Consider the following 14,942-nt stretch of genomic DNA (forward strand, 5'->3'; position numbering starts at 1 on the left):
TATGCAAGTGATATTTACCCTAGACATTTGCAACAAAGGCAGATGGAGGGAAAAGGTTCACCTTTACAAACTCCCTGCAGTTGAATATGATTGGATTTGATGGTACTATTGTAAGATTAAACTCCACTGTCCTATCAAGATAAGGTTTGGCCAATAACTATAACTGATAAGTGTTTGGTTTACAGTATCTTCAGCTAGTTTACAATACACCAGTTTTAGTTTGAACTCAACCTATTTTGAGTTTGGACTTGTCTCATCACAAGTCAGAATAAACAATAAATTATGAACAACTTAGCGTATATAAACTATAATCTTTGTAAATAAACAATGATGGTCGTAACCAAACTTATTTAACACCTGCTTAACATTGCATGTATCGGCAAGATAAGTAATATTACCACTGTTTCCTACAATGAAATCTAACAGCTCACATTTTCTACAGTCTCAAAATTATCCCCCTCCTCAATGAAAGAAATTCTGTAGGGTTTTTTTTTTGTAGCCCACCCTTCAGCAGCTATGACCTGCAGAAAATGTGACACCAGCCTCTAGTAGCATTCCTGATGAAACTTCCCTAGTTCCTTATTGACACCCCCCCATGTTCTTCAATCTTCTTAAATTAACATGCTGCAACAGCATTTAATGGAACTCTAGTGAAGGAGAAACCCACTTTGGAAAATTCCAGTACTTCTGAACCTGAACCTTGGTGCACAAATGCCTGGGATCACTCCTGTCTCTTTGGTTGGAATGACATATGATACACAAACATCATCTTCCTCAAAGATATTAAGACATTAATTTAAAAGGTTTCCGGATACTTGACGGAATTTGTCCAATCTCATTCTTCCTCCTCCAGACATACTGCTAATCCAGACCTGAAAAGTTAGAGTTTCCTCACTCTTTATAACAGGCAAGGAGCCCTTTTGTAACAACAACAAAAATATTTTGAGTCTTTACTACTAAATAAAGACAATGAATGTGGGTGACCATCATGGTAGTGTCTCAGCATCTAATGTAGAGGGAAAAACAAGACAGGAAACAGATGAGAACACACAATGGTGATGTTACAATGGTGCTTTTAATTTATTTCAAGAAATATAGTTATGTTTATGTCCAGCATCGGAACTACAAAAAGCTGTCAGTTAAAAGACACAATTATAATCCAGCAAATTCATTTTGGGAAAATGCTGCCGACATACTTTAGCAGTAAAACCTTTTCTAAATTCGGTAACAAACTACTGTACATGTTAAAACTACATTTCCCATGGCGAATTGAGGGTTAAACAGTACAGTATTATGCGTAAACAGGTCAAATGAGGCGCACGAGCTCAAGGTTAACAGGAAGTCGTGTGTTGTAGAAACGCAGAAGAAGTCAGTTTGGCTTTGATATTCAACGTCCATGTGTGTCGTCCTGCTCCACTATAAACCAACCGCGAGCTGACTTCAGCTCAGCAATTTAAAGCGAGCTGCTTGAGGACCAAAACAAGTAAGCATAGAGAGTGTCAGAAGGTAAGAGTCCGTTTATTTTTCGTTCATGAAATTATTATTTATGTCAATCTGACAGACTCACTATATCTAAACTGATATGAGAGTGTTGTGTTTTAAACCGAGTTGAAAATCACGTAATGTTCACTCATATCGACTAGCAGAAAACCCAGCAATGGTACAGCTAAAGCTATTTTACAACTTCCTCGGCTAATATTTGTTAGCTGTAGCCTTCTAGCATTAGCCGCTAGAAGAGCGACAGTATAAATGTTACTGGAAAGAAACTTGTGGAAACGCGGAGGAGCTGGGCTAACGTCGTCATTCGTTGCTTCAGAAACTTCTATGTTAATTGTAATTGAAGTCATGTTGTGAATCTGTTAATTGATAAGAGGACCAAGCCTGGATGACTTCGGATGGTAGTGGTCCTCTGTAAACATTGTGTTAGCATAAAAGCTTTGCGTAAGGACTAAGCCGTCGTCCGATTTGTCAACAGCAGGTGGATTTTTAAATATCGTGTGATGTAACTCCGGCTTGACACCAAGAATTTGAAGTTAATAAACCACCTTTGGTCCCAGAGTTCACATTTAGTGTTTGGACCAGAGGAAGACTATGGACGACTCTGGTGCCCGTGACAGTGTGACACCTGAGAAGAAGATCGGGCGAACCTCGTTGTTGGACAGCGGGGAGGACTTCGAGGTTTTAAGCGAAGAAGACGCGAATGATAGCCCCCCTCCTCTGGAAGACGCCGGGGGCGGGAAGGGGAAAAATAAAAGTGCACCTGAAGAGGAAAATGCAGGTCTTGATTCTCCAGTGCCACATGAGGAGTGGCTGGATGTTTTAGGTATGTCGCTTGTATAGTACAATAGTGTAGAACGTGTTTAAAAATGCTGCTATTATTGACTGAATCAGATTGTCCTTATGTCCAGGTAATGCTCAGTTGAAGAAGAAGGTCTTAGAAGCAGGGGAAGGGCGAGATAGCCGACCAAGGAAAGGACAGAATGTTAAGATTCATCTCAAAATCTACCTGAAGGAGGGGATTCTTGTGGAGGAGCAGCCTGACCTCTGCTTCACTCTTGGTGATGGCGATGTTATCCAGGTCAAAATGCAGTTTTGGATACTTCTCATGTGGAAAAGACTTTGCAGAGTTTTCATATTGTCACAATAAGCTACATATACATGTATTTTGTTTTATACTCCTGATAACAACGTAATACAATGCAGTGTGTTGTTTTGTATTTGTACCTTTAATGTGTGTGTTTTTTTCCCTTTCAGGCTCTAGATCTCACTGTGCAGCTTATGGAAATGAAAGAGAAGGCTCTTGTTCATACTGATGCAAAATATGCATATGGTGTACAGGGGAGGTAAGGATGTCTAATAATATATACATGTAACCCCAATTCCAAAATCTAAAATTAAGCATGGTATAAGCATTTAAAGAAAAGTTTCTTTAATACACGGACGTTCGCTGCGTTCCGTGAGTTTCAGAACGCAGCGTACACGCGGATGCTGTCAGCCAATAGCATGCACATACGGTATCACGTGACTACTAAAAATCCGCCCTGTAGTGAAGCTGTGTATCTTGAAGCGCGAATAAGTGAGGGATTACTCTATTCATTTTTTAATGTGGTGGTTCTATCACAGTGCAAAAAAAAAAATTGCAACAGGGTTATGCTACCACTGTATTATATAAGCATTTTGCCCCCCCCCCCCAATTCTTGATATGAATTTGTTTATTGCACTTCAAAGCTCAACATTCCAAATTTTTAAATTTATGTTTCATAATGTGACATATTTTCTTTTACCAATAGCAAAACAGTGAAGCTTTACTTGCTTTGCGGATTCTTTAATCAGCTTCTTGGCTGTTCCGAACCCCTTTGTGAAATATGTCCTACTGCAACTAATGTTGGTTGAAATGATGACTGTTGCTCATTTACTGTACTTTATGAACTTGTATTTCTTCATTTTTTAAGTGATGACCCTAAAGTTCCCCCAAATTCTGAGCTGCAACTAGAAGTGGAATTGCTGGATGCTGCTGATGCTCCAGACCTGGAGTTGCTTCCCCCTGCAGATAAGATTGCTCTAGCAAGCAGTAAGAGAGAGAGAGGCAATGTTTATTACAAGCGTGGGGACTATGCTTTTGCTGTAAATTCTTATAGCATTGCACTGCAGATAACGGAGTCAAGTTCTAAAGGTGAGATACATGCCAGAAAATTCTGCTGAGATATATATTTAAGCATGTGATTATTAGATGGAAAAAAGTAATTTCCCTACTGGGATCAGTAAAGGATTAATTATTAATATTGACCCTAGAAATGATGGATTTTTTTTCTAAAATGTTAGATAATACAATTTCCTCCGGGATTAATAAAGCTATCTATCTATCTATTTATCTATCTATTTATCTATCTATTTATCTATCTATCTATTTATCTCTATCTATTTATCTATTTATCTCTATCTATCTATCTATCTATCTATCTATCTATCTATCTATCTATCTATCTATCTATCTATCTATCTATCTATCTATCTATCTATCTCTGCAAGATAATGTGGCTTGTGATTTATATTTAAAGATTTAGGTTTTGTTTTTGTTTTTAATGTCTTTGTTCCTTCTTCTTCAGTTGACATTAGTCCCGAGGAGGAAGATGAGCTAATGGATGTGAAAGTAAAGTGTTTAAACAACATGGCTGCTTCTCAGCTGAAACTGGATCACTATGAGGCAGCACTTAAATCGTGTGTCTCAGCATTGTCCCACCAGCCCAATAACATAAAAGCACTGTTTCGAATGGGCAAGGTATGTGTTGTTCCTGTTATTGCTCTCATTACATTCTGCTTCAAAGCGGTGATGTATTGTAATTGTCAGTGTTTTGTGTGTTCGTCCATTCGTTCGTCCGTTATTTCGTCCACAAAATATCTTCGCAATCGTTGCAGATGGAAAGATGAAACAAAAAGCACACTAGTCAGGCGGAAAAGGGGATGAAAATAACATGATGACCTTGACCTTTAAAAAACCAGGTCAAGGTCAAATTTTAACTTTTGTGCACTCAGGAACAGGATAAGATCGAAAGACGAGGGAGAAGGCCAGTGTGAGTAAGACCATAGATCACAGCTAATGCTTTGATCTATGGTCATGTAGTCAAAATTTTACCCTGACCTACTTTCATAGGTCAGGGAAAAAATTTTGAATTCAGGGGTGTCGCGGGATGTTGCAGTCTCTGATTGCCTTAGGCGCTAGTTCTGTCTTAGATTGTTATTAAAATGATGTGTTTTCATTTAAGGTTCTAGCGCTGCAGGGGGAATGCAGTGAGGCCATTCAAACTCTGAGAAAGGCACTTAAGTTGGAACCAAGTAACAAGGTATGTTTTGATTCTTGGCATCTGCTTTCACTAAAATGAAACTATTTATTTGGAGAGATGGCATTTCTTCCTCTTAACCAGTAGATGGAGTCATGGGGTAAAATATTTAATCCCTTGGAAACTCCAGTGGACTGCTGAGTCATCACCTTAGAGCAGGGGTGTCAAAGTCAAATACATGGAGGGCCAAAAAGACAAATTGCTACAAGCTGAGGGCCGGACTGGTTCAATATTAAAATATATTGAAGTGAATATAGCCTATTGAACCAAGAGATAACACAGTGTATATTATTTAATGATTAAATGAATAAAGCAATGTTTTGTTATGGCTCTGTCAGCAACTTCAAGGGGAAACATTTCTAACAGGCAAACAGCGAAAAAAAAAGGTCCTTCAAAAAACAAAATACGTTCCTTAACATCAAGATAAATGCATAAATGAAACATGCATTATGAAATAAAAATGCGTTATTGCGCTGCTCTATGATCCTGCCAATCACTGCTTTCAAATAGTAAAAAAATAAATAAATCAGTTGTTTTCTTTCTCATGGGTCTTATCTGCAATTTTCCCTGAGTCGATTCAACTGAAAAATATAAATAAATAAAATACAAAAATCTATGGCGCACAGACAAAACAATACTGTACTTCTTTTAAAGAGACATCGTGTCTTGTAGATCAAATGTAAAAATTTCACTGAATTTTAAATGGAAATTATATTACTGCTCTGTGATGCTCACTTGTCTGAGGCTGATCCTGATATTTGATGGTGTCTCATCTTTTGTACTTCATCCATGTTCGGGGTCTGGCTCTGAGCTGAGGAAATCCTCAGGATTGAGTGAAGGTGTTTATCAGTCAGACAGCTCCTATGTGATGTTTTGTTTAGCTTCATCAGAGAACAGTTGTTACCACAGGTCTGTGCTGCCAAACAGTGAACGTCGGACAGCTTGGATGCGCAGCTGGAGATTGCGTCAGGTGAAACGTGTAAACTCGGCAGGAGACACACAGGTTGACCTTTAACCTCTCTGAACATACACTCTGACTCTCACCTGGCTTGAACCCCCCTGCTCTCAGCGTCCACCTTCTTTTTAGCCATTTTTGAGGGCAGGAGTAGCTAAATTCAACCTCCACTCTGACTGCTGTAGTGTTGGTGTGTGCAAAACCCCAGTAGGTAGATGTGGCCTACGAGTTGGTTCTAATAGAAGAAGAAGAAGTATACTTTACTAATCCCGCAAGGGGAAATTACATAGTCACTCAGGTGACTATGTAATTTTAATAGTGCAGGTAATTAAAAATCATCCAGAGGGCCATAAATAATTTGTCAGGGGCCAGTCTTGGCCCTCAGACCTTGACCTGCCTTAGAGGATCTGTTTCATGTTATTGCTGTAAATACAGTAGGTTTGTATTTCTCTACAGCCATACCTCATACCAAACTACTGTCACTTTACTGCTTACAATTCAATATCTGTGGGTCTTTTGGCTGCAGAAGCTAATTTGACAGAATTCCACTCAGTGAGTGGGTCTGTTGGATCAGATGTCAGCCACAGAAGCGTGATCTGTGTGCCCAGAAGCTACCACTTCCTGCAGCAATTGGTCAAACCGCATATGGCCAGGCTGGAGTAGTCCAGTTGGTTGGATTGCTATTTTAATGGGCAAAAAGGAATGTTTGCCAAGCAGCACAGCTTGATAGTTCATACAGTATATAACATGTACCATCATATCTCAGCTATGATGAGCAGTCGGCATGAGACATAATTAATAGAATTATAAAAATTGAAAATTGCAATATGACCAAAACCAAATCACAGGAAGTGTATTTTATTAAAGCACACTTTTTGTCATTGTAGCTCAGTAATAAAAAGCTTTATGGTGGAGATAAATGCTAGACAGATGCGACCATATTTTTTGTTCAATGACAAAATCCAAAAATACTGCGCTTTGCCATATTTTTGATTCCAACCACTCTGTCCTAATATTTTTGTGATGATATTTAAGAACACATTTCAGTCTGCTACAAGACCAGCTCTGCTGGTGTTGAAAAGACTGAATAACGTGTTCTAACAGCGAGAACAGTGGGTGTGCATTAATGACAGTGCCAGGATGCTGCCATCATAATTAATAAGCTGCTTTTAATCTGGTTGCTGGAAGCATTGAGTGATAAGATGTAACTTTTTGCACTCATCTCCAGGAAATCTCAAAATGTTTAATACTTTCGTCAGTTGATCATACGTTTATCTTTTACTCAGACAGACATAAGGTTCATTTTTGTCTGCTTCATTCGACTTGGCATTGCACTTTTGGCAATCTTAAAGTGTTGACACATTATGTGTACACCCAGACAGTTTTAGAACAGAACATTAGTTTTTCATGTTATCCTTAGTCTGTGGACAAGCCAGTATCACTTGGGTGATTAGCTAAATTCACAATACTGGTGCCGATTTGCCAAGGATGATCTGCTCATTCACTGTGCAGTAATTCTGCCTAGTTTTAGCGTTACATAAGAAAATAAAAGTCATCAGAGCAGAGATGTTTGCTCTGATTCCCCATTCATCACAAATGCCTTACATTTAAAAGTACTATTAAGTTAGCATTGCTGTAATCGCAGCGTAGATTGACGATATTGGTTTACAAAGGATGAGCATGGATATTGTCTGAAAAATGGAGTTGCTTCGGCTTTCAGAGCAGTGCAGTGACTCAGATCTGAGTCAGTGTTGGAACATTTCCTGAATCCATATCTTGTGTGGACATGTAGATTGACTGGCAGGGTAATGCTGGGATGAAAGTCTGTTGATTTTTTTTTTAAAAGCAACCAATAAGGAAATAAGTACTTCTGAATGTGTTCTGCATTTGTTTATAAAGCTTTGTGATGTCATTTCCCACGTAGGGTATGTTTTCACTGACATCTGTTGGTTTGTTTTTGGAGGTTTTGTTTCCATCAGGGGATTTACAAAAAAAAAAAACAACTTGAAGGATTTTCATGAAACATGGAAGGACAGCTGGGCATGTTGCGGGGAAGAACACACCACTTTTTGAAGTGGATCCAGTCTGATAAAGAGGGAGATCCAGGGAATTTTCCCCCTTTTTTTAAGCATTGCCAGATGGGACTTTTTCAGCATTTCCATCTATCATGCATTAAGGAGCAGACAAATTTTAATTAAACTTGGCAGAAGGGTTGGGCATGTAGTAAGAAAGAACCCATTTCATTTTGGACTGGATCTGGATAAAGGAGTGGATTCTAGGTTTTGTTTTTTTCCCTACAATGCATGACAAGGCTGTTTTCAGCATTTATACACAAAGTAATTGAAGAATTTTCATGAAACATGCTAGTTTAATAATTAGAGTCTGTATTCTGGTTAAATTTAGATTAAAGGAATTGTTGGGCCTTGGAAAGGTGCCCTTTACTGATGCCCTTGTACTTTTTTTGTGTTGAGCTTTCCAGACAACCTGTTGACTCTGTGTGATTATGTAAGGTTACTGTCATCATGACCCATTTCCAGTTGAAAAGACTTCAGTCTTTTTTTTTATCAGGACATTTGCAGTACTTTGTTTGGCTTACATGTGGGTAGCCTGTTTGCAGGAGAAAAGAGTGGTTTGAGCACTCATCTGGAGCTCTGCAGCGTCTCTTTGGGAGAGGGGTGATCTGGATTGTGGTGAAAACACTCTAAACTACAGCTGCCCCCCATCTTCTCCTATGGCACCTCACAGAAAAAATGTTCACTCCTTTTAAAGAGAAATAGGGGATTATATCCAGCCTTTTTAAAAAAAAATCCAGCCTTGTGATGAACATAGAAAATTTAATCTCAATTTTGTTTTATGTAAATTTTTTGTTGTACTTTGGGAGTCTTTAAGGTATAGCTTGATTCAATTTTTTAAAAATATATTTTTTGACTCTTGAGTCATTAGTGGAAGTAAGGTTCTAGCCTAGACATCTGTGAGAAAGTACAGCATCCAGAACATAGATTTTAAGGAGCTATTGCTATGAGGTATAAACAGAGTGGCAGACTTGCCAGTTGTACTGAATCCATTCTCCAAAGGAGTATTTGTAGAGATATTTTTTCTTGGTAACATTTGACAGAGGAGAGAGTACAGCTTGATTGTTCCACCACCAGGCAAGCAGATCCGAGTGTGAATTGAAGGCATTCCCCTGCAGACATCTCATGATTTTAAGGTTGGGATGCTATTCCTGAGGATAGTCGAAATGTTTAATTCTCCCCTTTTTCTGAGCAGAAGAGTAGATGTTTCACTTGTTCCTCTCCATCTGTTGTCATCATGGTACACATCTCCATTCCTATCATCATGCTGCTGTTCAAACCTGCCAGCAACTCTGGATCATCTGAAATAAACATTTGAGGCATCGCTGCATGAGAAAAGAACTTGGGTTTGGGGAGTACATTTTTATGAAAAGCAGTTCTGATTATTAGATGTGATCTGGATTGCATGAATCTCCTCGTCTCAAGGATAAAATCTAACACCAGCGGTTTTTTATACTGTATGTCTGTCCTCTATATCTTGTTGTGTTTGTATTATGTGAACATGCGTTAAAGCCTAGAAATAATAATCATACAAACGCAGAAGAAAATCCCTGCAGACCTTTATTAAATGAAAATCTCCAACCGAAATGAACACAAACGGTCATGTTTATTTGCTCCAGAAGCCCTTGAATGAGTGATGGCAGAACAATAATAGTGTTCATATTTCTTTAATCTACTCATCAAAAATACAACAAAAACATGTAATGATCACTGATCTTGGCATTGGTGTAAAGCTGCTGTTGTCACAGCTCTAAATATTGTTCTCATCTTTGGCACAGACTATCCATGCAGAGCTGTCGAAGCTGGTAAAGAAGCACTCGGAGCAGAGAGGAGCAGAGCAGGCCATGTATAAAAAGATGTTAGGTAACCCCAGCAGTAGCAGTGGAACACAGAAGCACCGGACAAAGTCTTCATGGGTGAGAACACATTTGCTGAGTTATATTTTACATGTTATGAATCTGCCCTGTATCACATGATGTTGGTGCACTTTCTTTTTTGGAGTGATACATTGTGCATGTAATTGTGCAGGCAACACGTGTGTTGTTGTAAATAGGGCGTTGATATTCTAATATTTCTTGCTTTGAGCTTTTCAAGACATGATACCATTCAAGCTAATTAACATTCACTCCCTACTGCTTTATTCCTTTCTTTCCCCAGGGTCTCAGCTGGAAATGGCTATTTGGAGCCACTGCCGTAGCCATTGGAGGTGTAGCATTATCTGTTGTCATAGCAGCCAGAAATTGAACCAAAGCTGTGGTGATGGCCTGACTGAGCCACTGCACTGCGAGAGTCTACAATACAGAAGCACATCTGACAGTGCCTTCTGACCTCTGGCCAAATGAGGTGCAAACGTCGGTCCGTCAGGAGCCTCTTCACTGTCCCCCTTCTGGTGCGCTTGAGAACCACATGTGACAAATAATTCTGCATCTATATTTGCACATGGGAGACGCCTCACCTTAGAAATGTGTAGGTTTTATCCATATCTGTCACATTACCAGAAACATTTTTTTTCCTGACATTGTTTTTGTCTTTGATAGTTTGTTTTAAATTGATTATTTGAGAATAAAAGCTATATATATATATATATCTCGAGTAATTTATCCTAGATTCAGATGAGGCATTTGAAAATATTTTTCCTGTTAAATAGTTATAGTATATTGGCATTTGTTGTTGCGCTCTAGTCATATTGCTCAGGTCAAGCATTATTTCTGACCTAACAATTTTTCTTTTGACATTCTGTGTTCTGTATTGAGGTTGGCCCACTGGCCCATGTAAGAGCAAGACCATAAAGAAACTCCTCATAACATGATGTACACAGTGCAACAAACTGCACCTTGAATGATGCCATCAAAGCAGTATCCGCTAGGCACAGTGTCAAAAGCAACCAACTAAAATAGCACAAAGGTGGTTTGTACATCTGCACGACTTATTGATTGCAATGCAATGCTGTGGGATTTCACTGTTGTTGTTCACTCTGCGGTAGAAGCTTCGGTTAAAGGAGATATGTTGATCTTGGATAAATGACTCATTGTCGATACAGGGATTTTTACCCTTAAAGCAGCTACATTGAATGGTACGAAGTTTCTCTCAGTTCTGTAGGTTGGGGAAAGTGCTGATTGGGGGTCTTCACGTTCAGGCAATTGTACCTCAATTTTTGATAATAATGACCAAATGTTGAAGGATAATACTTCACATGCAATGTTTGGTGTGTGTTGTTTCTCGCTTCCACTTTGTTTACCTAGGAAACTTCTTAAATTGTGTTTCTTTTAGGTCATTTATTTCATTATTCCACACGTTTTGATGTCAGTCTGTCTCTTCTCCACAGTAGATGGTTGACCAGCAGCGCAGTTGTATCTTGCTACCAATCAAACGTTTCTTGGCATTCCCTCCATTTGTCAATTTTATGTTCATCGAAATAAAATTGTTGTCAAACTAAAGTTTCTTTATTGCAGCTATTTTTAAAAAAAATTGCTTATCACTATCTGGTCTTTATCGTCTTACCCGCTTCTTCCACTTTTGCTGGTCTGGGCGGTTGCAGGAGTCTATCCCGGCAGACTTAAGGATGAGAGGCGGGGGACACTCCGGGTGTGACGCCAGTCTTCATAAAAAATATTCTTATCTAAACAATTCCATGCAATGTTTTATCCCACCAACATTAATCTTTCCATCTCTAACACCCCTACTGATAAAAGGATTACATCTGAGTCAGTGTGCCTTAATAATATATTTTTCCAAACAATTATCTCCACGCATATGCATTCCCAAAATATCTCTATTTGTATAGGGGTTGGGTTTTTTTCCCCCAGACGTCAACATTTTGCTGTCGTCACCAGATGACTGTTGTTTCCCTCTTCCTGTTCTCCACTCGATGCTGGAGCCAATGAGAGTTTTCAGACTTCAGAAATGAGACAACCGACGAGTCATTTCCTCCGTATGTGGTTTGGACACCGCCTGGTTCTTCTGCCATCGAGACTTCACGTCAGCGCAGAGGACATGACTTTCACCCCACAGAATCAGACCATCACTGGTCAGATATACTTCACACATTAGGATATAAAATTCCACGCGTGTAATGGAACAGTTCCGTGAAAATAAACTTCGTTCGAGACCTGTTGTTTGCCTCACGTCCTTGTGATATATGTGGCCAGTTTATTCTAATAAAAATCGAGTTGTGGATGAAAGTTGTATATTTAGTCATGACTGGTTTCTACACGCACAAGGAACAACCCTGGGTAATGGTGGTGACTAGACACCACTCAGACCTGCAATAATTAAAATCCCCAACTTCTGAGGAACCAACATTGATAAAAAAAAAAATTAAAAATACACTGTTAAATGTATCTGTTAGTGGTGAGAAGTTTATAAATCGTATGTTTTGTTCTGAAAAACTTTCAGGAATGTGAACAAAAAAAACCTTATGACACAAACATTCATTACTGGTCTGATTATTTTTTTTTCCAATTATATATAAATGTATATAATTTCTAAAGAGTCTGGTGACCATGTACTGTGTTGCGTGGAAAAGAATGATCAGACCAGTTGTGAATGTTTGTGTCATCAGTTTTTTTTCCACATTCCTGAAATTTTTCCATTCTGCCTACATAAAGAGATACATTTCCCCCGTGTATTCAGAGGAAATTATCCCTATAAAGTATATCTGAAATACGGATTTATGTATTAATTTATTAATAGTTGTATACAATGTAGTGTCTTATTGTTTGCGGTAATGTAAACGGGTGCGTGGTTCCAGCCCACGTGTGACTATATAGGGCCTCCTGGCTGCTCGGTGACTTCACCAGCACCGACCGCTCCTGAGTCTTCGCTGGAGACCGACGGGACTCCTCGCTTTACGACACAGTGCGTCCGTGCGCGTGGTAGGAACGGGAGCAAGATGGCGGCTCTGAAGGAGGAGCAGTGCTACGGACTGTCCTGTGGAAGAGTGAGCAACGGCAGCAATGTCTCGGTGTTTCACGTTAAACTGACTGACAGCGCGCTGAGAGCGTTTGAAGGCTACCAGAGCGGCAAGGTAAAGGGACTTTTGTGCTCAAATGACATTTTGCTTCGCGCTTGGAAGTCCGCCCCGGGCGGCGATGACAGGCGGTCAAGAGTGAGGTCAGTCCCCGCTGTCGGTGAATTCATGTTTCCCGTACAGCACCAACAGGGTGCTCGGTGCCCAGTTTAGCATCAACACTTCTCGGCTGACTGATTTTGGATGTTCGGTGTTAAAGCGCTGGTGAGCTACACCCACATCCCGTCCACACAGACCGCTGAACGCCGTACGCCGGTGTTGATATCAAGCTCGCCTTTCGGTTCCACCGCTCTGAGCCCTAGTTGTTATTTCACTACATTTTGGATGTTTTTATTTGATTTACCGTAACAAATAAGACTGTTTATTTGATATCATACCAGAGAGTGATTTTTATAATCACCTTTAAAAAAAAAAAAAAAAAAAGTTTGTTAAGCTGTCAAAAAAAAAAAAAGACATCCAGCGTCACTGCTGGATGTCATGTTACACTAAACCCCGTTGGGGACTGTCGGGTATGAAATGTTTTTTTTTTTCAATTGTTAAATGAAGGAACCTCTGCTGATCTCATGACATCACAGTGAATGATTTGGAAAATCAGCCTGTGTTGATGCGAAAGATGGCCATCTTCACCTCAGACACCCACCACCACCCCCCCACTGCCTGCTCATTCTGGGGCTTTAAAAGTGCATCTAAGTTGTCCTATGCCGTCGTTTTTGTTTTTCATTTTGTGTGTCCTTAAAGAGAATTTCAGCGTCTGTTAAATAGTTGTGCAGCCAGTGAATGCTTTGCTTCTTCGTGGAGGGCTGCGAGTCAAGTTGATGGCCATCTAACGTTTCAGCTTCTATAAATATTTGACAGGCTGAAGCAGGCAGGACAGGAGTGAAGGGCTTCATCTGCAGCTTCAGGCTGAAGCTGATAACACACTACAGCACGACTCTTTCACATTTTGTTATGTTGCACATTTTTGCAGTGACATGAATTTAATTTGTATTTTTTTGATCATTTACTTGTTATCTAAAGGAAATATTGTGTTTATTTATTCAAATTTGTAGGGTTGTAGACGTATATTTGCTAGATTGACTGTCAGATTCCAGGGCTAAAGTCTCTCCAACCTGGATTGGTATTTTGTCTGAAACAAGGAAAAGCGTTTAACTTCAGAATTTGTACCACTGCCTTTAAATTTTCATGCTTGTGATTCAGATTACAGGGTTTTTTTTGTGCTTTTATAAAGAGGCGTCATCTTGGTGTCTGTGCAGTTTTGGCAAGCCTTTTAAGAATGTTTCTGAATGCACAATTAGAAGAATTCAGGGATTTTACTGTCTGCAGTTTATATTATTCTCAAAAGATTCAATAAATCTCGGGAAATCTTGAGCTACTCAGAATAGCCTTTGAATTTGGAAATAATGGATTTCATTTATGACAGCATAAAAGGGTCCCTGAAGGACCTATAAATGCTGTCTCCATATAAAACAGCACCATGCTACATTCTGCGTGTGCAACAGCAGCATGAATCCACACTAAAAGAGTGTGGATAGTAGGCTGACCTGCCTGCAGTCCAGACCTGGTCCCAATTTGAAATGTGTGGCACATGATGAAGCACAAAATACAGCAGTTGTTGAGCAACTGAAGTTAAATAAAGTAAGGATGAGAAATAATTCCTCTTTCAAAACTTCTGCAATTAGTGGCCTCAGTTCTTTCAGGGTCATTGGGTGTTTTGCAAAGATATTTAGCACAATGGTGAATAAGTATCTGTCTGACTGTTTTGGAACATTGTGTTTGCAACAAACATGTATTCCTTTTTTTTTTTTTTTTTTACAAAACTCAAGTTTATCAGCTTGAACACATACAATCTTGTTGCAAATCTTTCAGAACTGAAGAAACATCGTTTACTTGAAGGTTTTCTTATAAATCCAGTTGACTTAGTTCAACACAGATCTACCATAACCTGGTTAAATGAAAATCTTCACGGGCGTCTTGAACACTTTGCATTCTTCTTGTAATTAGTTTTTGGCACAGAGCTGTGTCATTTCTGGAAATTGTCAGGTGCTGCT

At 39.3% G+C, this 14,942-nt stretch overlaps 2 protein-coding genes across 2 annotated transcripts in view; both read left to right on the plus strand.

The window, feature by feature from the left end:
* The first annotated feature begins 1,378 nt into the window (after positions 1-1,378).
* On the plus strand, positions 1,379-11,296 carry fkbp8 (FKBP prolyl isomerase 8). The gene is made up of 9 exons (XM_068319172.1): positions 1,379-1,506; positions 2,058-2,323; positions 2,409-2,578; positions 2,755-2,843; positions 3,453-3,673; positions 4,107-4,279; positions 4,764-4,841; positions 9,644-9,781; positions 10,023-11,296. Exons 2-9 carry the CDS (start codon positions 2,092-2,094, stop codon positions 10,107-10,109), a joined length of 1,188 nt encoding a protein of 395 aa, XP_068175273.1. The 5' UTR covers positions 1,379-1,506; positions 2,058-2,091; the 3' UTR covers positions 10,110-11,296.
* Positions 11,297-12,680: 1,384 nt separating this feature from the next.
* Positions 12,681-14,942, plus strand: part of ell (elongation factor RNA polymerase II) — a 30,759-nt gene continuing 28,497 nt past the window's right edge. The window contains exon 1 of the mRNA XM_068319171.1: positions 12,681-12,891. Within this exon, the coding sequence (XP_068175272.1) occupies positions 12,757-12,891 (135 nt within the window). The 5' untranslated portion in view covers positions 12,681-12,756. The remainder of the gene's footprint in view (positions 12,892-14,942) is intronic.

The sequence above is a fragment of the Antennarius striatus genome, chromosome 7 (genome assembly GCF_040054535.1).
Source record: "Antennarius striatus isolate MH-2024 chromosome 7, ASM4005453v1, whole genome shotgun sequence".
Taxonomy (NCBI): domain Eukaryota; kingdom Metazoa; phylum Chordata; class Actinopteri; order Lophiiformes; family Antennariidae; genus Antennarius; species Antennarius striatus.

Excerpts from the sequence above, each read along its gene's own strand:
- fkbp8 (XM_068319172.1), top strand. The coding sequence starts at position 2,092 with ATGGACGACTCTGGTGCCCGTGACAGTGTGACACCTGAGAAGAAGATC. Across the intron at positions 4,280-4,763 it reads CACTGTTTCGAATGGGCAAG|GTTCTAGCGCTGCAGGGGGA; the intron begins GTATGTGTTGTT and ends TTTTCATTTAAG. Across the intron at positions 4,842-9,643 it reads AGTTGGAACCAAGTAACAAG|ACTATCCATGCAGAGCTGTC; the intron begins GTATGTTTTGAT and ends TCTTTGGCACAG.